General features: G+C 44.7%; 2 protein-coding genes across 2 annotated transcripts; both read left to right on the top strand.

The window, feature by feature from the left end:
• The first annotated feature begins 5,572 nt into the window (after nucleotides 1-5,572).
• LOC117849939 (glucose-1-phosphate adenylyltransferase large subunit 3, chloroplastic/amyloplastic) lies at nucleotides 5,573-11,027 on the top strand. The gene is made up of 16 exons (XM_034731685.2): nucleotides 5,573-5,706; nucleotides 7,161-7,386; nucleotides 7,494-7,613; nucleotides 8,146-8,316; nucleotides 8,454-8,540; nucleotides 8,634-8,720; nucleotides 8,802-8,857; nucleotides 8,959-9,052; nucleotides 9,169-9,281; nucleotides 9,352-9,424; nucleotides 9,552-9,632; nucleotides 9,774-9,860; nucleotides 9,954-10,058; nucleotides 10,155-10,261; nucleotides 10,371-10,431; nucleotides 10,553-11,027. Exons 2-16 carry the CDS (start codon nucleotides 7,174-7,176, stop codon nucleotides 10,652-10,654), a joined length of 1,557 nt encoding a protein of 518 aa, XP_034587576.1. The 5' UTR covers nucleotides 5,573-5,706; nucleotides 7,161-7,173; the 3' UTR covers nucleotides 10,655-11,027.
• A 29-nt stretch (nucleotides 11,028-11,056) lies between these two features.
• On the top strand, nucleotides 11,057-20,243 carry LOC117849005 (uncharacterized). Its single transcript, XM_072292347.1, has 5 exons — nucleotides 11,057-11,098; nucleotides 11,265-11,575; nucleotides 18,286-18,350; nucleotides 19,216-19,437; nucleotides 20,026-20,243. The coding sequence occupies exons 1-5, from the start codon at nucleotides 11,057-11,059 to the stop codon at nucleotides 20,241-20,243; spliced, it is 858 nt and encodes a 285-aa protein (XP_072148448.1).
• The last annotated feature ends 1,566 nt before the right edge of the window (nucleotides 20,244-21,809 follow it).

Below are 21,809 nucleotides of genomic sequence, written 5' to 3'. Positions count from 1 at the left end.
AGCCCAAGAAGCAGGCAGCCCGGTGATCACCGTGGGCCGTGGGCCGTGGCTCGTTCGGTAGTGGTCGGAAATATGTTACTAATCTTTTTTTAAAACGAAAAATATGTTACTAATCACCTTAAGAAAATATTGTGATTTGACTAGTGCACGTGCCACGTCATGTCATGCTTTTTCTAATCAGCTCTGTAACTATAAGTCTCAAGATGATTATGTACGTAGCTGGAGTTAGTAGTGACATGTTCGCATCCTGTTGTGTCATATGGAATGGGCGTGACGTCATATTGGGCATTGACTAATTGTTCCGAGGTAAAAAAAAAAGGAAATGTAACCAAAGTTTATCCAACCGCAGTACGGCATTTTTTTTTGTCTGAGACAAGAAATTATGAGTCAGAACTGAATTTTCATGTCTTTTAGCCGTAGCTTCGAACTGAAACAAATATGCACAGACCTGACACTTTCAGGTTCAGGAAAGCAGCATCAACACGAACTACAGACAGGGTGCCCGAGCTGTGTTGTGATCTGATGCATGCCCCCCGAGTCAGTCGAAGGCGGAAACCAAATCAGCTCAACGACTGAACGGTGCGCTGGTTCACGCTGGACGCATGGAAAGCTTCAGAGCTCGGAGAGCATTTGATTCATCATGATGGGCGATGGGCTCTTACCAGCATGTTGGAGGAGAAGCGAAATTACGGTCCTCATTCTCGGCGATCTGTCGCCTTCGACTAGGCTCTGCGTGCACGCAGGATTCTGGCGCGAGGCCATGCCTGTGATGACTCGAGCTGCTGCTGTGTTCTGACTCCCCTTGCGAAACGGCCGACGGCGAGCCCGTGCAAGCGGCCAATCTGATCGTTTTGAGCCCTCAGAGGTAGCCTGTTAGGCTGGCGTTGCGCCTTCAGGACAGCTCACTGTTGCTCTGAGGCCATAGAGATTCAGTAGAGTAGCTGAAGTATATTCCCTTTCGTACGTGACTATTACGAAGAGATTAACAGCAAAGAAGGAACTAGTTGAAGCCGGTAAAGAGAAATGAAATCGAACACGGCTACTGCTGCACCTGAAGGGTAGAGTGGCCATGCCGCACATGAGATAAGCCTCGGGCACGCCGCGTCTGCCCTCGAATTGGACTCTGATATGATCTCGAGCAGGAGCCACCCTGCGTGCGAGCCCGCCGCGACTGCGAGGGTAAAACGGCCAGCGCGAGCTGTGACTGTGTCGCAGGCCCGCGGCGCCTGACGGATGGCCGACGAGGCCGCCGAGCCCACACCACGTGGGCGTAGGCCGCCACTCAAACATGTGGCTCTCGCAGCTTCTCGCCGAGATCACACGCATCGACCCGGGCCCCTGATCGGCGGGGCGCTTTTGCCCGCCGCGACGCGTCCAACCGTGCCCGATGGAATTCTCTGCTCTGCGGGGGAGGCAGACGGCGACGTCGCAGCCCGCACACCCACACTGCCTGCCCCCCAGCAGCACAGGTGAGCGAGATGGGGAAGAAGCCGCCCTGATTGATCATGGCTTCATGGGACGGGACACCGCGACGGCGACGCGCGCCCGGCCGGCCCCCTTCGGGTAGAATGTCCGTGTGCGGCGGGTGTGCTCGCTCCGCTCCATTCGGGGATGGATGGAATGGTGGATGGGATCGGAGCGGGCAGGCCATGTGTGGCACGCCTGAATCATTGGGGTGGCTGCCGCTGCCGGTGCGGTGAGGTCCAGGACCCGTACGGCACGTACCGAGCCGCGAACTCTCCTTGTCAAGGCGCACGACGCTGTGCGCGCCCGCCGCGACTTTGGGTCTTTGCGTGAGTCACGGCGCGTGGAGGGCGAGATCGATGGCTCTGGTTGGTAGTTTTGTCCTGTACCGGCCGGCTCGAACGAAGGAAACCGCTTGGAACTTGGGCGCAGTCGACGATACGTAAGCTCCTCTTCCTCCCACGCGAGTTTCAGATATTTGCAACCAATATCAAGAGCCGTGCAGGTATCTCCGTGATGAGTTAGGTTCAGTCAGCGACACTAGCGGCACGTCCTTGCTTCCATCACGTTCACGTACAGAACTACGTGAGCTGATGGATCCGCGTATGCACGATGATCACGACACCCTTCTGCCTACTACTCATCATGCACGGACATTCATGATCCCGCTTTGAGTCCTCATAGTTTAAACTGGTGCCAAATCCCATCCATGATCCATAATTCCGTCTCTGCAGCCATCCATGGCCCGTGCTCTGTGAAGTGCCACGGCATGATGCTGCTTCGAGATGTCTCCTGTCTTGTTCACGAAGAGCTAATTTGCCGCTTATAGCTAGCTACAGTAGTTTATCAAGGATCCAAGGCTGCAACGATGAGTCAAGCTTTTGACACGTGCAGATTTACAACCCGGATCCGGGAAAATGAGAATTTTATTTATTTTTTATTTTAGTATTTTGAAAAATATATGGTCTAAGAAAAAAATTATACCTATACTGCTATTTGAAACGGCGGAAGCCAGCTATCGCCAGTTGAACCAGCAGTAAGTTCCCATCTCTGGGCAGTAAAATTTTAAAAAATTATAACTAATTTATATGAACTTGGATGAAGATAAACTTTATATAAAAATTGTATATCTCGATGAGATCTACAATTTTCTAGTTCAAACTTTTTTCATTTGAAATCATCTTAGTGCTTAAATAATCGACACAAGTTTCGCATCTAAAATTCAAATTTTAGATCTGAAACTCACGTTCAAAAAATCATAACTAATTTATATGAACTCAGATAGAGATAAGTTTTATATAAAAATTGTAGACCTCGATGAGATTTAACTTTGTAGTTCAAACTGTTTTTTATTTTATGCTAAATGAACTTGTGTCGATTATTTGAGCATAAAGATAGTACCAAATGAAAATAGTTTGAACTACAAAGTTGTAGATCTCGTTGAGATCTACAATTTTCATATAAAGTTTATCTCCATCTGAATTCATATGAATTAATTATAATTTTTTGAAATTGTACTGCCTAGAAGAGGGAACGTACCACCAGTTGGCGGTAGCTTGCTATAGTACACATATTCTGCGTTTCAAATTGCAGGTATAGATTTGCAATTTTTCGGCTAATTTATATGAATTTGGATGAAGATAAACTTTATATAAAAATTGTATATCTCGATGAGATCTACAATTTTCTAGTTCAAATTTTTTTCATTTGGAATCATCTTGGTGCTTAAATAATCGACACAAGTTTTGCATCTAAAATTCAAATTTTAGAACTGAAACTCACGTTCAAAAAATCATAACTAATTTATATGAACTCGATAAGTTTTATATAAAATTTGTAGACCTCGATGAGATTTAACTTTGTAGTTCAAACTGTTTTTATTTTATACCAAATGAACTTGTGTCGATTATTTGAGCATAAAGATAGTACCAAATGAAAATAGTTTGAATTACAAAGTTGTAGATCTCGTCAAGATCTACAATTTTCATACAAAGTTTATCTCCATCCGAGTTCATATGAATTAATTATATTTTTTTGAAAGTGTACTGCCTTGAAGAGGGAACGTACTACCAGTTGGCGGTAGCTTGCTATAGTACACACATTCTGCCGTTTCAAATTGCAGTTATAGATTTGCAATTTTTTCAGTAGCTGCTACAGTACACATATACCGCCGTTTCAAATTGCAGGTATAGATTTGCAATTGCAATTTGTTGGTTAGCGATATATTTTTGTAAAATACTAAAATAAAAAATATAAAAATAAAAACAATTCGGAAAATGATCACCAGAACGAAGGCCTCCCTTTCCATCATTTTTTAGATCACCGGGGTGGGGTCTTGTTTAGTTGCCAAAGTTTGGAGGTGCCAAATTACTGTTATAGTACTGTAGCACACTGTAACGTTTCGTTTGTATTTGTGAATTATTATCAAACATTAACTAATTAGGCTCAAAAGATTCGTCTCGCAAAGTACAACAAAACTGTGCAATTAGTTTTTAATTTTGTCTACATTTAGTACTACATGCATGTACCGTAAGTTTGATGTGATGGGGAATTTTCTTTTTTCATAATGCTAAAGTTATGAGTTGGTGGTGAACTTAAACAAGGCCGGATCGTGCAGAGTGGAGCACGGGCAGCAGGCTGCCAGGCTCTGACGGCTCTGACGAGTGATCCTGCGGCGGGCCGGGAGCGCTGGCCCACCGCGGCACGTCCGGACAAGCGGTTGTGTCGCCCGCGACTCCACGGCCGCCACGAGGGCCCGCGCGTGGCAAGAAAGATCCTCCTCGGCGCTCGACAGGCAGGCCCACAGGGCCCGGCCTCGCCACAGTAGGTACACCGTGCTGCGCCTGCGCGCGATTTCAACCGTCAGTTCCCCGCTGATGTGTCCCACTCTACTGCGCTATGCTACGCTCACTCGGACACTCCGGTTACTGCCACCGGAGAAATGGACACGGCCACTCGCACTCGGCGAGAAAGAAAACAGTGCGCCGCCTGCTCTCAATTATACCACTAGGGATTGACGCCTCGAAAAAATTAATAAAAAAGCTAGTTTGCGGACATACTAATATCAGTAGGCACCATGTAATTTGGACTGGTTCCTTTCAATTCCACAGCAAACCAAAGGAGGCACGCGGCATTCACATGTGGATGGAATCCCATCCACATAATTCAGTGACTATAATTCACACATTCCTTGCAACACATAGAAATTATGGAAAACGAAAGGAATTCTATGATATTTGTGATTTCTTTCGATCTTGAAGACGAATGGTACCAACTTAAGTTCTATAATGCAAGCAGGAGCGGATCCAGTGTGGGGGCTGGAGCCCCTACCCTCGCACAGCTCATGAAACCCCGAAGCCCTCCTAAAAAATTTAGCCATGAATGAGAGAGGAGGAAGAAGAAAAGAAAGAGAGAAAGGAGGAAGAAGGGGACCTACCCTCAAATCTTAGATCTGCCACTAAATACAACGAATTAATCGAAAATTGTTTCTTTGCCCACAGTATTCGTGGCCTAACTTTGGATTCCTAAGAATGGTTAGAAACATATGTTAAAGAACATCAAAAAATCTTGATCTCGTACCGGAAGCGGCAGGATCACCCATAAGTTCAAGCCAGAAATGCATAAATGGACGATGAAGCATCACATGTTCGAGAACAAACTAAAAGAAGGTAACAACGGATTTGAAAGGGTTTTTGGAACTTTTTTGAATGAACGATTCAGAAACCTTAAAGTCACGTCAGCGCTTGGCAATGACTAGACATTTTCAGCTGGAAAACGCAGAAACGGACACTCGATGCATCGGACGGTGGAGAACCCACCACTGCGCCGCGAGCGTGCGCGTCGTCACACCGGATGGGGATGGCCAGGCAAACGGTGGGGAAGGCAAAGACCAACCGTGGCAGCAAAGGGGACGGTGCCCGGGGTGGCGTTACCGTGAGCCGGGCTCCTCCCCCACATGGACGGGTAGGGGCACGCGTAGCGCCAAGCGAGGCCGCGGCCACCTCCACGCTCGCTGCTCCCCCTCCCCTCGCACCGTTCGTCCGTCCATTGCCCTCGTCTTCCTCCTCACTCCAACGCCCGACCCGCTTTATAAGCCACCGCCCGCTGCACATCACCACCGTCTCGCACTGTCGCGGCCACCCACATCAGCCTCTCCCAAAGGCCGGACCCCTCACTATTCTTCCGAGAGTGCAATCGATCCGCCGTCGGCTCTGCTCTTCCGTTCGCCGATCCGTTTCCTAGGTAACCTCCCTTCGTCCCCTCCTTCCTGGTTTCTCGGGTTGAGGTGTTGCGGATTGCTGTGCATTTGGGTTGGGGGTGGAGCGTTCGGGTGTTCATTGTTCTTGAAAGAGGATGGGTGTCCGAATGTGTTTGGTTCTGTGGTGCTGACTAGATGAACGCTGCGGGTGTGCGGTTCTTTTCTCCATTTTCACTGTTCACTGGATTGTGCGCTGTTGCGTGGTGTTCGCTGTAGAGAAGTCTGGCGCTGGAGTCGTGCCGACGGTGGATCAGGTGGGCGGTGGGGCGGTGGGATTCTGATGGACACCGGTGCGGGCACCGGCGATGTGGTGTCGGCGGGGGAGTGTGGCCGTGAAGCCCTCTGAGAGGGAGGATGGCTGATCTGTTAGGACTTCTTCAGAGGAGTAGGCGGCGGCTAGGATCACAGTCCTCAATTTCTCGCGCTGTCTGAATAAATTTTCCCTGAATCGACTTTTACCGATTATATTTGTCTGAATTGATGTTGCGGCAAATGTTATTTGAGTCGATGTACTGTCTCTGCACGATTTCGTTCTCGGTTGCCGCTCCTTGAAAGGCTGTACCGGGCCTGTTTCTTGGTCCTCGCGGTGGATAGGGGGAGTCGACGTGTTCTTCCGCCATTTCTTTTCGTCTTCCAACAAAAAGGGATCCTCCGTTTTGTTCTTGGATCCTGTGCAGCTTGTTGTATACTTGTATTTGACTTGTGGCCAGCTCCGTTTCATCATTGTTGTCCTTAAAGAATTCGGGAAAATACCGGCTTTCCTTGCGTCGAGAGGCCCCCATTTGCCGTTTTCACTAGGTTCTGAAACTCTGCAATCCTCCCATTTTGGTGTGAATTTCTGCAAATGTTCAGGTGCGCTGCACTTGTTTTAGGTGACTGGTTTGCTATTTTGAGGCTGTGTCTATTCAACCTTAGGATTTCATTGTTGTTACTTTTCATCACTTGCTTGTGGAGTAATTTAGGTCTTTCAAGAGCTGGAGTATCATTTTCATTTGCGGAGTTCTCTTATTCTACTTTGCTAGGATTTGAGTTCAGAGGATGAAGACAGGATCCCAGCCCAACTGGGGCTGAGATCTTGTGATTCACATGCCTATGCCCTGAAAAGAAGGCAGAAAGTCTTTTTTATGGCTTTCTTGGCTGATGATGTGTACTTTCATCTTTCGCTTTCAAAATCTTCGATGTGGAGGCATCATTTGACAACTGCCCTTTATCATGTGCTTTATTCCGTGACTACATTGATGATCCTCCCTTCTTACGACACTAGGAACTGTGAAAGAAAGTGTGGTTCCTTTTCTTCTTCATGTGGGAGATTATCAGGAACTAGGCAAGAAAGTCAGTTGTTTATCTTGTCCCAATCCAGTTCTGACCTTGTGTTTTTATTGTACACAGTGAACAAATTTTCAGGACTGCTTGGTTGTTAATGGTTGTGATCTTGCAGGTGTGCTTCAGCTATGCAGTTCAGCAGTGTGTTTCCCCTGGAGGGAAAAGCATGTGTGAGCCCAGTGAGGAGAGGTAGTGAAGGTTCTGGGAGTGAGAGAATGAGGATTGGGGATTGCAGCAGCATCAGGCAGAACAGGGCATTAAGGAGGATGTGTTTTGGTGCTAGGGGCACCGCAAGTAGCGCTCAATGTGTGCTCACTTCAGATGCTGGTCCAGACACTCTTGTAAGTTTCATCCCATCGATGCCCTTGTTGGTGTTTCATCACTGCCATTTGTAATTTGATGATATTAGTTGCTAGCGTCTTAAACTCTAGTATGCAAAAACTTGCAGGTTGTCCGAACGTCCTTCCGAAGGAATTATGCTGACCCGAATGAAGTTGCCGCTGTCATACTGGGTGGTGGTACTGGGACTCAGCTTTTCCCTCTCACAAGCACAAGGGCCACTCCTGCTGTAAGATGATACATTTATTTAGCTTCAACTTCATGCACCACGACTGCAGACATAAATTAAAAATCTCTGTAATTTGCAAGCTGTCAATTTAACTAACCATCTTTAGGTTTATAAGTAGACAGTATCCAAAGATCTCCTTTTAACTTTCAGCTTTATTTAGTTTCAAGGTGATACATCTGCAGACAGGAACAACAAAAATGTTGCTTTGCAAGCATTTTCAATTTGATTTGCTAGCTATAAGTTTGTTAAATAGACATTTGTTTTGAGTTTTCCTCTGCACATGGTAATCTATTTGGATTAGGCCAGTTTAAGTATAGCTCATTCAGTTGTGATGTTTCTGTGTCGTGTTTAAATTATTAGTGGCAGGGGCCCAATAGCTTTTATAGCTGGCCCCCCACGATGCCATCCACCACTTTAACCGACATGATGTCAAACTCAAGGCCATCAATGACCATCCATCTATATAGTCATTTCAGTTATCTTTAAATCAGTGGTCTGAATCTTGTTTCTTTCCTTTTGTTGCATTACTTAGGTTCCTATTGGAGGATGTTACAGGCTTATTGATATCCCCATGAGCAACTGTTTCAACAGTGGCATAAACAAGATATTCGTTATGACTCAGTTCAACTCAGCTTCTCTTAACCGTCACATTCATCGCACATACCTTGGTGGGGGAATCAACTTCACTGATGGATCTGTTGAGGTAAGTCACCTAAAATCTGGTATGGTTTAATCAAGAGCTTGCACATTCTTCTCATGATTCCCATCGTATAGCTTGGTTAAATTTCTTTATCTGAGTGCAACATATACATTTACTGATATAATTTTGCCATCAAATAGGTGCTGGCTGCAACGCAAATGCCCGGGGAGGCTGGTTGGTTCCAGGGCACAGCAGATGCTGTTAGAAAATTTATCTGGGTACTTGAGGTAATAATTATATCTAGCAGCAGATGGTACTTGTTGCCTGTACTTATTTGGATTCCTGAACTAACGCATCTTGTGTTGTGTGCACTTCTTCAGGATTATTACAAGCATAAAGCTATAGAACACATTTTGATTTTGTCAGGAGATCAGCTCTATCGTATGGATTACATGGAGCTTGTGCAGGTTGGTGATTTTTCTTGTATTCTATTGTAGGATTATGTTCTTATTTTAGCTATCTGACCCTATGGCATCGGCCTTCTGCAGAAACATGTAGATGACAATGCAGACATCACTTTATCATGCGCACCTGTTGGAGAGAGGTATGGCATTGTTCTACATCAGGTTTCTAATTTTATCAGCACTTCTTCCTTCTCATCAGAATTTGTTGCTCATGCTGATTTTATTTTCTTTGTTTTGGAAGCCGAGCTTCCGACTATGGACTAGTTAAGTTCGACAGTTCAGGCCGTGTAATTCAATTCTCTGAGAAACCAAAGGGTGCTGACTTGGAAGAAATGGTTAGCAATCACCTTACCTCAGGGACTTGATATATAGTTATATACTGGAACGTTCCAAGAGTAACTTATCTTACAAAAATAGCTCTATCTGAAGTGTAAGCTGTTGCTCATTGCAGAAAGTGGATACCAGCTTTCTCAATTTCGCCATCGATGACCCAAGTAAATACCCCTATATTGCTTCAATGGGAGTTTACGTTTTCAAAAGAGATGTTCTTCTAAACCTTCTAAAGTAAGAACTCCGCCTTTGTGGTAATACAGTTCTCCTGTAGCTGTCTGTGTTCTAACTGTAGCACTCTTAGGTCGAGGTATTCTCAACTGCATGACTTTGGTTCTGAAATTCTACCCAAAGCTTTACATGAGCACAACGTGCAGGTAAAACCTTTCCTTTATGATTCAATTTCATTGTTTGATAAATCATGGCGCAGTTTCCAGCTGTCACTAGTTCAATTGTTATTGGGATAGCAGTATCACAGACAGTTCATCTGATTCTGTTCGTCAGGCATATGTCTTCACTGACTACTGGGAGGACATTGGAACACTGAGATCATTCTTCGACGCAAACATGGCCCTCTGCGAGCAGGTTTTTTTTTTGCTGTTTCCAAGTTTTAATATGCTCTAACTGTACGTGCAAATAAACTGAAAATATCTTCAGATGATAAAGTTCCATTCAGACTCTTGATATAATTTCGATCAATGATCTCTCTAATTTTCTCCATTGCAGCCTCCAAAGTTTGAGTTTTACGATCCGAAAACACCCTTCTTCACTTCACCTCGGTACTTGCCACCAACGAAGTCGGATAAGAGCAGGGTACGCGTCCTATGCAACAATGATGCCTGCAAGCTGTAAACTGTAATGTGCAGATTAATGCTGCGCCTATCTGAGCTTTGGATTCATGTGCAGATTAAAGACGCGATCATTTCTCATGGCTGCTTCTTGCGTGAATGTACCATTGAGCATTCTATTGTCGGTGTTCGTTCACGCCTAAACTCTGGATGTGAGCTCAAGGTAGGCAGGCGTGTGCATCAATGGTTGAATTTGCTCGCGCAACAATTGTACAGTCTCGTGCTGAACAGCTGAGACTAACGCAAACTATGCTTGCAGAATACCATGATGATGGGTGCGGATTTGTACGAGACCGAAGACGAGATTTCGAGGCTACTGTCAGAGGGCAAGGTCCCCATTGGCGTGGGGGAGAACACAAAGATAAGGTGGGTGCTCGACTTGAAACACTATGCGCTGCTACACGTGGTGGAAGAAACCTAGAAGTACTCTGCTTTGTAACCTGATGATCGAAGCACTTTTATCTTTGCTTTGCAGCAACTGCATCATCGACATGAACGCAAGGGTTGGAAGGAACGTTTCCATCACAAACAGCGAGGTAAGTGGATTGCGGAGGTGTAAACATTTGGGAATTTGAAGTCTTACATACTCGTACTCTTACCAGCACAAGACCCTAACACTGCTCGTCACTAATGATGCTACTGCAATGTTTCTGACAGGGCGTCCAAGAAGCTGACCGGCCGGAGGAAGGATACTACATCAGGTCCGGGATCGTGGTGGTCCTGAAGAACGCAACCATCAAGGACGGGACCGTCATATAGATGCCACCCTGGGTACAAAGTTCAGTCGTCGTCGTCCTGAGAATTTGGGACGTGTGACCTTGACTTCAGTCTTCAAATGAGGAAGAAGAGCAGATAAAGGAGGATCGGTTGGAGCTGGATGGTTGTTTGGATGAATCCTGGATGACCAGGGAAAGAAGATGTGGTAGTATCGTTACTAGTCGTTCTATGTAGTAGCAACGCAATAAGCTGGCCGGGTAAAGGTGCAGCAACTTTTGGGGGATCGGATCGTTGGTGCATCGTGTAAATAAAACTCGGACACAACAAACGGAACTTGCCCGTCGTCTCCCATGTCTGTTCGTCCATTTCGCGAACGGCTGAAGTGATATCTCAGATCCACCGTGTTTGCGTAGTAGCCTACCCTATCGACCTTCTGGCGGTTACATGTCGTTTGAGGCGATAAATTTTCAACTCGTCACCAAATCGGTTTCTTCTTCGTTTTTATACAGACGAGCCCCTCCACCTATCCAAATCGGTTTCTTTTCTCTTTTTACATCCAACTGGCATATATATACCGTTACAAATAAGGAAAAAAAGGGACTTCCGAGATTGTGCTCGACCTGAGTATATATAAAAACCCGGTCGGCGGCAGGGGCAGATCGAATCGCGCGACAGAACGGCAAAGGCAGCGGCTCGCTTCGGCGGAAGCGGACGAGTTCTCACCCGGAGCTGGTACTACAATCCCCTGTTTTACGGTTATGGAGGTCTCCAGTTGGATCTGGATTGGGATTGCGGGTTTGATCCGGAGTTGGACCTAGATTTTAACGATAATCATGTGGTTTCATGGGAGGAACATGCTGCGGAACCTCTTCACATTGTTCGCCTGCACCAGATAACTGAGTATGACCCAGTGCGTTGTATAGTTGTCCATTCGTGCTGCCCGGTCCTTTCGGTACGGACCCGGTAAGGTACGGTAATTTTCGTGCCGGACCTAACCTGACACGATGCCAACGTCGTGCCAGCCCACGGGCTGCACCGACAGCCTAGGTACGAGCCCGCAATACTTTTTCCATGTTGAGCTGGCCCGCAGAGCACGGCAATTTGCAAGGGCCGTGCCAGCCCGCAGCCCATGGATGAAAAAAACTTTCACCAACTTCAAATTCAAGTATTCAACACTGATTCATGAAAGTTCATCACACTCACACATTCAAATTAAACACTGATTCACAGAATGAAAGTTCATCACACATTCACATTACATTCACAGAATCAAAGTTCATCACACAATCACATTCACATTCACATAATGAATCAAAGTTCATCACACATTCACATTTCACATAGAATATAGATAGAGTTGTTACTAGTTCAACACTTGATCTATGTGATCAAGTGTTAGCTACCTCATTAAAAACCTTCCTAGGTAAAAACTCACACCTCGTGAGAAAACCCTAGGAAGGAAAAAAGAGTACAGCTAGCTCAGAAAAGTTCAATGGTTCAAGTTCAACATTACATCGGTACATCACATGATCATAAAGGTAGAAGATAACTTAAGAACATCAGAACAGTAGTCTTCCTCTTCCATGACTCTAGCTTGGTCCTGATCAGTTGGCATTGGCAGGGGCAGGCCTAGCAAGTAAGAATAAAGTATTAATCATGTTAGTATGTTACTCTAATAGAAGGAATCAATGAAAACACAGGCCTAGCAAGTATTAATCATGTTAGTATGTTACTCTAGTAGAAGGAATCAATGAAAACATGACAGGCAATCGAAGAACAGTTACTGTTTTCCACTAGTTTGCCCTTCATCTTGCTTTGGGTAGGGGCTTCTGAATGTTTCCTCCAGTTCATTGATCTCCTTCTTAACATCATGTTGTGTCCTTGCATCTCCCAACTCCCAGTCCTTGATGCAGGTCAACATCTCCACTGTCTTCGGCAACAACCGTCGGCGCCGCTTCTTGATCAACATCTCCACTGTCTTCGGCAACAACCGTCGGCGCCGCTTCTTGATCACTCTGCTAATAAGACTAAAACAAGATTTCGAAGAAACAGTGGAAACTGGAACATACATCACATCTTTAGCTAGTATGGATAGAATAGGATAGGATAGTTTGTGCTCATGCCACCAACTAAGTATGCTGAAGTCATCCTCATAGCAAGTGACAGCTGTCCAAGTAGGCTGATAACTCAGAAGCAGGAGATATAGGAGGTGTAGATGCAAAAATAGGAGAACCACCTGAACCAAATGGAGCACCAAAGATCTTACCCTATGTAGTTTTTTTTCTTACCGGTAGTTCCTGTAGTTTGAGAGGGCCTGTGCAACCTAACTACACAAAACTTATTTTCATACATGTTAAACAGTTTATATAATTCAGTTCTTACCTCACTAAAATAAGAAGAGTAATCAACACCAATTGTCTGAGAAAGAAGCTGAAGAACATTATGAAAAGCTCTGATCTTGGCTCTAGATCCGAAATAAATGCAAAGGAATACAACAGAGGTATGTTCTGCCAATACTTGAGGAACTTGAGCTTCATGGGAACAACAATGTTTCTGAGCAGTGGCTCAGTCTCTTGGTCATGTAAATGACCAGCAATCTCAATACTATGATGCAACATCAAAGGACTTGTTGATAGTAAACACCAGATAAAGCAATAGTTGAATCGTAAAACATTTCAAGGAATTGCAAAAAATTTTCAGCAATTGTCCAATGGCTATCAATCACTAGTGGCTGGCCATTGTGCAAACCATAATGAGCAGAAATATAGACAGAAAAGATGCTCTTATATGGTAGTAGATGTTTGAGCATGAGATAAGTAGAATTCCATCTCACATCCATATCCAAACAAAACTTATGAGGGCGTACACCCTTGACAATACAGAAGTTATGGAAAGCAGCAATGGCGTTGGTTAGAAGAGTTCAAAAAAGAGATGGCAGTCCTAAAAGCCTGTAACATCCGTAAAATTCATTGACTCAAATCATCCGCTAAATTTTGTTTTCAAAAAAATTTGTTTTCAAAATCTTTTGACCGTTGAGCTCCCAAAAATCCTTTTCTTCGCTGCGATTTCGCCGTCTTGACGCCCGAAGCTGAAAACCGTCCTGTAATCTTTTTCCTCTCCGCAAATTTTGCCCAGCACGCGTGCCCAACCGTTTTCCACATTTTTTGCTGACTCTCCCTTTCTTTTTCTCTTCCTTTTTCCTTTTCCTTTTTCTCTTTTCTTTTTCTTCCTTCTCTTTCTTCCTTCTTCCTTCTTCCTTCTTCTTTCTTCCTCCTTCTCCTTTCTTCCTGGCAGCGTGCGCACGCCTGCCTCCCCTCCCCGGCTGGCCCCCTCTGGGCGCCACTGTGCTCCTCACTGCATGAGCCCGGCCCCGCCACGACATCCACGCGGAGCTCCACCTCGCCACGCCACTGCCCTGTGCCGACCAAGAATCCCGACCACCATTAACGCCACTCGCCTGAGCGCCATTGTCGTCTTCCCTGGCCGCCGACTATAAAAGGGGGCCAAGCCCCGGCCGTTCCTCCATGTCAACAAGCTCGCTGCCCTTTCCTTGCTCCCTCCCGCGCCAAGACACCGCCGCCCCTCTTCTGCGCGCCGCCGCTAGGCAGGCCGGCGCCACCTCCCTATCCACCACCGACGCCCCCTCTCCCGTCGCCACCCGCCCAAGGTGAGGGCCCAAGCGGGTTCCCCACACCCTCCTCCGCCGCCCCTGCAGCCCGACCTCATCACCGGCGAGCTTGGTCGGCCGCCCCCCCACCGGTTTCCCCCTCCAACTCCCTGTACCGAGCCAAGGAAGAACAAAGGGGAAAAAAATCCCCTCCAATTTCGATCTAACCCCCTACTTCTTCCTATTCACGAAACAGCCCTCCCACCTCTCTCAAAGATTCTCTCGCAGATAAGCCCTTCCACCTCCCAAAAATATTTACAACCAGGTCCCTAGTTCTCACAGTTTAGTCCTAAACCTTGTTTTAAGCCCCTAATAAACGGTTATCTCGTCATTTCATGCGCCAAACTTCCTCCAATTAATCCTAAATTCGACCACGGAATCCTCCAATATATTCCCGCCGAGTCATCTCCAAATTCCATGAAAATATTCATTCCTCCTAATTTTCGTTCGCGTTCTCTGTTCGAGCTCGACGGGTAAAATGTTATTTCTCTTTTATTTATTGTGTGCCCGATTGTGTGTCCCGTAGATCGTGGAGTGCCTGAGGAGGAGCTTGAGGAGGAGTTTGACCACGAGCCCGAGCCCAAAGACCAGCACCGTGAGCAAGAACTCCCAGAAGGCTTTGAGGACGGCAAGACCAATCTCACCCTTTGATGCATATTTATCATAATTTTTCAAACACAACCTATTAGCCTGTTTTATAAATTGCATATTATTTTACTACTGAAACATGGTTGGATAGCCACCCCCTTTATTGTTATGATTATTCCTTAATTTTCCTATAATTATCTCTAAATATGATTTGCTCTGTTTGGATGATAATTACTACTAGAATGCTTAGGACCTTGTTACTCAATTCAATCATCAATACAATGTGTTTTGTTAAAGAATAAATGTGTGAGTGTTTTTAAAAGGGAAATTGGGTTTTCAAAAATAAAGGAAAGAATTTCTTATATGAGATGGATGGATGTTTCTTGTGTGAAATACCAATAAGTTGGGCTCGTACCTTTGTGGTTGAGCAAGGTTGGGATATATCCATCTTGTCACAATTAAGGACCGAGTTGATGTGTCATCTTGCCTAACCCAACCATCGTGCAACCACTCGACCGTTGTATGCGGCAACGACTTAGCATAAATCCCACTAGCTAGTCTGTTAGTCATCAGGAGAGCTTGTGAGCAACTGAAGACCATGGAGAAGGAGTAAGATCTTTGTGACTTAGGTCCCGGTTAAGACCTCGTTGGTAGGTCATTAACTCCTTGGTTGCTTCTGTGTTGGCTAGTCAGTCTTAGCTAAGGTGGGTAATGGTTTTGATAGGATCTGCACCGACACTAAGGTGATCGTGCTGCGGTACCCTCCTTGTGGGTAAAGTGTACAACCTCTGTAGAGTTAAAACCTATCCGGGTAGCCGTGTCCGCGGCATTGGACGAGTTATAGCTTGGTCACATGACTAGTGCTTGGAGATGGATGATTCTCATGGCGTGTGTTGTATTTTGGAAGTGTTCGGCAGTTGTGCTGTGAGCTACTGCAGACGGGGAGTCCGGTAGCATTAAAACTTGGATCCTTTGTGTAGAATCAACCCCACTTAATGATTTAGTTACTAAAAGAAATGCTTTGCAAAAACTTTTTTGAAAATGAACCCTTGCATGTGTTGAAAATCTAGCTTTATTGCAAATAAACCCTAACCTTATCCTTGATATATCCTGTGCATATTCTTGATTGTATCCCCCTTCGTGGATGAGGTTGGACTTGTTGAGTACTTTTATACTTACCCTTGTTTTGTTGCTTCAGAGGAAGAACTGGACTTCATCGTCGAGGATTTCGAGCAGGAGGTCGATTCCGCACCTAACGCTGCTGTGGTGTTGGCCTTTGCAGAATGCTTCCGCTGCCGTGTAGTCCCGAATGCTGTCTCTTGATAGTAGTTTGGCTCGCTGCTGTTGTTTATTTACTTATCGTTTTGGCGTGGCTTTCACGCCCTCTCCCTCGAGAGTTGTATGGTTTATGAACTATCTGTTGAATAAATGTGTTATAAGCCTCCTGGGACTGATATTTGTATCACATTTAGTCTCAACTTATATGGGATGCTTCAAAGCCTCAAGATAAGACTTGATACTCTTCGAACTAGACTTGACAATGTGCTTTATCAGAATCAAGTGGTTCAGGGTCTGGACCAGGATAACCAACAAATTTGGGAATGAGTGTGGCCATGGCAGAAGTGTTAGATGAAGCATTATCTAGTGTGACAGAAAATCTTATCCTCCAAACCAAATTCAGAAACCACAGCTTCAATATGTTCAGCAATGTTAACACCAGAATGCAACCAATCAATTAGCCTAAGAGTAATGACTCTCTTCTCTAATTCCCAATCTGCAGAAATAAAATGTGCAACAACACTACAACACTAAGGTAGTCTTCCTTAGCATTGCCAGACCAAATATCAGAAGTAAGATAGACAGAAAAAATAGAAGACTTCAAACATTCAACCAGGGAAACACGACGCTCAACAAAGTACTTGGTAAAATCTTTATTAGTGGTTTGCCTAAAAACTTTACCAAAATGAGGATTGTGAGCATGCTGGATGTACTCCTCAAATGCCTCAGTCTCACCAAAGCTAAGAGGTAGATCAAATCTAGCAATTAAAAGATACAACTCCTTACGAGCAACACTGTATTCTCGATTATGGACAAAGCCATCATAATTGAACTGAAGTTGAGACTGAACAAGAGCAGAATGATTTTGTTTAGCCAAGCACATCTTGTGGTGCCGGAACAAGAGCAGAATGATTTTGTTTAGCCAAGCATATCTTTTGGTGCCGGAGCAAATGCCCAGTACCAGCACAAGAATGCCTAGTGAGAATAGAAGAATAATGAATGCACTTGGCAGCATACCTCACCTTATTACCATTGGCGCCTTCCTGAAACAACTCATCAAAGCCGTTTCATGCAGCAGATCGCCGCTTGGTACCCTTGCGAACACTGGTGCCCGTTGAGATAGTTAGCGTAGAAGAGGGGTAGAAGTAGAAGCTGGGGCAGAGCCGCCTCCGACAGCATCACCACCAGAAGCACCAGTATCCACATTGATGGGAGCAGCAGAGCTACCGAAGATTGCTACAGCTCTAGCAGCTAGGTCGTCCTCATCGTCGCCTGGCATCCCACAAGCCCTGAGGTCGTCATTGATGGTGTAGTTCTTGTCCATCACGGCGATATCGTGTGGCAGACGATAGCCCTCCGGCGTCGACGTCGTCGCCTCGACAGCTCCGTCCCTTAACGGCGCGCGGCCCCCGACGGAGACCTGCAAGCAAAAGAAGGAAGAGAGGATTAGAACCAGGACACCATAGATCTACGACTACGAGAACAAGATAAGGAGGATTTGGGATGAAACCATCTAGATCTAGGGTTAGGGTAACGGATTACCTGCGAAGCCGAAGCCTGGAGCCAGAGAGGACGACAGGACGAAGGCCAACGGTGGCGACTAGCGAGGAGGCGCGGAGGAGGAGACAGGAGAGCAGGAGCAGGACCGGAAGTGGGAGGAGGGGGAGTCGAGGAGGAGAGGAGGACCCGGAGATCTCACCGTCACCGGAGACGAAAGGGAGAGAGGCGAGAGCGAGAGCGGCGGGCGGGCGGCGGCGGAAGAGCTGAAGCCGAGAGAGCGAGAGGTGAGGGATGGTGGCGGCCGCTGGGAGGAGTCAAGGAGACAGGGGGAAGGGGTAGGGTTGCGAGGGGTGCGGTCGGCCACCGGGGGAGTTATACATGACTCCCCTCCCCAGACGCTGGGCTGGCCGGCGCCGCTCCGCGACCGTTGGCTTACGGGCTGGCTACGAGGCCAACCATTCATATGCAGGCTGTGTTGTGCCGCCTGTCGTGCTGATGCGTTGGCCCACGCTCGGCACGAGCCACTAGGCCGAGCCAGCCCAAGTCCAAAGGGTTACGGGTCGGGCCAGGCTAGGGTCGGGCCAAAAAAATCGGGCTTCATGCTGGGCTGGCGAGGTGCGGGCTGCATGGCCAACTATAGTTGCTTGCTGGTTCGAACCCGCTTCTGCAAATTCAACTTGGTCTACTTCGATTTAGACAAACAGTGTGAGTACATTTCTTTACAGCCTTTTTCATCCATCTCCTTTTATATATATTAACTGATGAATAGTCTAGCTCTCCCCCTCCGAAGGGATTGTGAGTTTATTTATTTACATATGTACTGTACCCTACCGTACATACAAAGCAATAATTGGTGCATCCAATAAATTGTTCGTCACTTGCATCATTGAGATCACTATAAATACCTTATAAGCTTATTTGATAGACTGAGTATTTGTGTACAACATCCGTAATCGTGAAAAGGTATGTGTTGATTCTTGAATTTCTCAACAACATGCTACATTGAAATTACATGAAAAAAAATAATTGTTAACTGTATAAACTAAATCGTACCTCCACAAACTAACTTTAAGTGGCGTAGAATATGCATGCCCTGTTAGTGCGTTGTACAAAGTTTGAGTATTTTCTTATGACTTTTGAATTTTCAAAGGACTTCACCGCTCCCTGCGGATCTTAAATCGGGGACAAATCTAAATTCAATAGAGGAGAAAGAAAATGCTCCTTTTCCCAAAATGTAAGGCATTGTAATTTGAGTGAAATGCACATGTGATCCTTAAACTTTGCGAAGTGTCATATAAGTTCATAAACTTGTAAAAAATGTCTCATCTAGTCAATTTTCTTTAACTTTTGACCAAATCTATTATAAAATACACCGACATCTACCACATCGAATTAGCTTTATTAAATCCACCATAAAATATGTCTTGCCGGTGCATCTATTTGGTATTGTACAAACTTAGTCAAAGTTAAAAATTTTAAAAGAGGGAGTCCTTATTGATATTTTACCACCTTTCCAAAAATTGATGCATGCTACCTAATTGTCTTATATACTTCTTTTGTTTGTGTGTAGCTAGGGCTAGTCGTGGGCCACCAATTCTCACGCTAACATCACGTGATCGAATTAAGCTGTCGGATTCGATCAACCTCATTTCCTTCAAGATATTTAAATCCAACATGGGCTACCCGATCAATGTATTTGGCACAGTGCTTGTGAGGGATCAGGTTGATTACAAATGTATATATCTGTTCAGACGTGACAGAGATGATCCTCAAGTCATCACCTCGCCAGTCTGTATTTATTTACCTCTCGTATCATTTGTTGGTTACTAGATTATTTATTACAGTCTCCATATACAATTTATTGGTGTTATCTATCAAATCCGATTCATATACAATTTTGTCTTTGTTGTGTTTCCATATCCACCTTTTTAAAAAAATTGTAGACATTCAACTTCCATGATATAATTATTCAACGGTTGTATATTCGACTCATGCATACAAATTGTATAGGAGGATAGATATCTCATGTGCTCCCAGGGTATGAGTGTCACCATGCTCTCAACACACAAAAGAACCCCAAAAGGTTATGAAAAAGAGGCGACTATGTAGAGAGCGCTCTCGCTAATCCAAGAGCCATCCCAGGTTACCATTTACAAGAGAGATATTCGCCATGTGAGAGCAAAAAAAATTCAAGATTGGTCATCACATGCAAATCAACTTAAAAACAACAGTTTTATAACCATACAATTAAAATCGGATCATTCTATATGACAGTAAAGTGGAAATAAAAATCGGATCATTCTATATGACAGTAAAGTGGAAGGCACTGGGACATCAATTGGAGATGGTGGATCTATTGTGTTATCTCGTTGTTTGGTAGCTGTCCTAGTGAAGGAAGATTTGCAGCTTTGTGTTTGTGCTCGAGAAGGTGGTTGTGAAGCTGCATGCTTCGAGCTCACACTAGATCACTTGGATGACAGTCGTATTTGCTTTCAAGGTTCTTATGAGATTGAAGTGAAGGTTGAATGGACTTCTATCCTGAACAGAACCGAGAAGGGTGTCTTTAGGCATGTGGGACATACGAAGCTGTTGGTGTGAGAACATTCACAGTGGTCGCGAAGGTGCATGTTTCGAGTTGGGGATCACCTAAAAAATTGTAAAATAACAGTTGCATTGCATTGTTTTCAAATTTTGTTAACTTGCTAGAGTTAGGAATGTGCTGGCAGTCTGTCATATCATATGAAATGAGAGTCTGTCCACTTCATCGAAAGATTGAAAATAAAAACTGCTGCTTGATGCTTTTACTTGTCCGAAGCAAGTATGTAGGACCGAAACATGCTCCCTCCATTTTAAATTCTAATTTTCTTTAGCTTTCTCCTAAGTCAAATTGTTCTAACTTTTACTATGTTTTTAGAAAAATATATTAATATCTACAATACCAAATAAATGCATCATTAATGAAACATATTTCATGATGAACTTAATAAAACTAATGGATATTATAAATTAGAGCTTTGTTCTAAGTCAACTTCTCTAACTTCAACCTAGTTTTTTTATTAAAAAAAACACCTGTCAACTATCATTTTAGACATATATAGCAGACGATTATATTTTTCACCGTCGGATACAAGCCTGCGAAAAAGCACTGTTGAGACAAGATACGGTCAGTTATTATGACATTAAACATATGGTTATTATGTAAATGCATATGTATATTAACCTGACGCTTTCTCGGCTAAATTGTCTTCATTTGTTAAGGAAGATCATTGTAAATGTTTTATCATAAAACCATCGGCCCAAATATGCATTCGCACACCTTTGTCTTTGTCTCAGCGCGCACTTGTTGTTCTGGGACGATTAGCTTTCTTCGAGTGTTAGCAACCCAACCCAGACATGTATCTTGAAATGATGTAGAATAGGAAGCACGGGTAGTCGGGACTCAAAACACGTCGCTTCACTATCGTCGTCCGCCTTTGCAAGTCAGCCACGTCCCAACTTTTGTTTTGGGCCAATGAACATTGTTTAGGGGGGGAAAAATCGAAATTCAAGCCTCTAAACATGGCTATTTGATACCTATTCACCACTTAGCAAAAATCAGCTAAGCGTCTAATTAAACCAGGTTCATCGAACTTGACCATCAATTTGGAAAGGATTTCCATCCAAATTTTTGCATTGGCTTGATTCCATGGTGTCAAGCATGTTCAAATTCCCATCTTTCATATTTGGCCAAGTATTTCCATATTTGAAGTTTGAAATTTTGAATTTCTTCAAAATGAATTGACCTTTTCTTTCTTGAGCTCTCATTGTAAGATGAGATCTTGGCATTGCCATTTATAAACTTGGGTCCATTTATCAACAAATAAAATGGGCGGTTTACTTTGTTTCTAGCGAATTTGGAGCATTAATTTGATTATGCACGTAAGCATGGCACAATTGCTAACGAGCAGAGACTAATAAATAAGGCTCAGTTTATTTAAGCGGCAGATTGAATTTTAACCAGGCGTCGTGAGCCAGTGGTTGCCTGCGTTTCATCAAGATTGTTAAACATGCATGATACTGGCTAAGCAGTGATCGAATCCAATCCGAACTCGTTGGTTGCCATACATATGCTTGTTCCCCTCTTCCTTATAAATTCATTCAGGCGCCGCCTCGTGCAGCAACTTT

The sequence above is a fragment of the Setaria viridis genome, chromosome 3, assembly GCF_005286985.2.
Source record: "Setaria viridis chromosome 3, Setaria_viridis_v4.0, whole genome shotgun sequence".
NCBI lineage: Eukaryota > Viridiplantae > Streptophyta > Magnoliopsida > Poales > Poaceae > Setaria > Setaria viridis.
Note: the sequence above shows the minus strand (reverse complement) of the source record. Positions and strands in the feature narration are given on the sequence as shown.

Bases quoted from the DNA above. Each gene is read 5' to 3' on its own strand.
- LOC117849939 (XM_034731685.2), top strand. From the start codon at position 7,174: ATGCAGTTCAGCAGTGTGTTTCCCCTGGAGGGAAAAGCATGTGTGAGC. The intron at 9,425-9,551 runs GTAAAACCTTTC...TCTGTTCGTCAG, and splicing joins TACATGAGCACAACGTGCAG to GCATATGTCTTCACTGACTA. The intron at 9,633-9,773 runs GTTTTTTTTTTG...TCTCCATTGCAG, and splicing joins ACATGGCCCTCTGCGAGCAG to CCTCCAAAGTTTGAGTTTTA.
- LOC117849005 (XM_072292347.1), top strand. From the start codon at position 11,057: ATGTCGTTTGAGGCGATAAATTTTCAACTCGTCACCAAATCG. The intron at 18,351-19,215 runs GTGAGTACATTT...GTTTGTGTGTAG, and splicing joins CTTCGATTTAGACAAACAGT to CTAGGGCTAGTCGTGGGCCA. The intron at 19,438-20,025 runs GTATTTATTTAC...GTTGTTTGGTAG, and splicing joins AGTCATCACCTCGCCAGTCT to CTGTCCTAGTGAAGGAAGAT.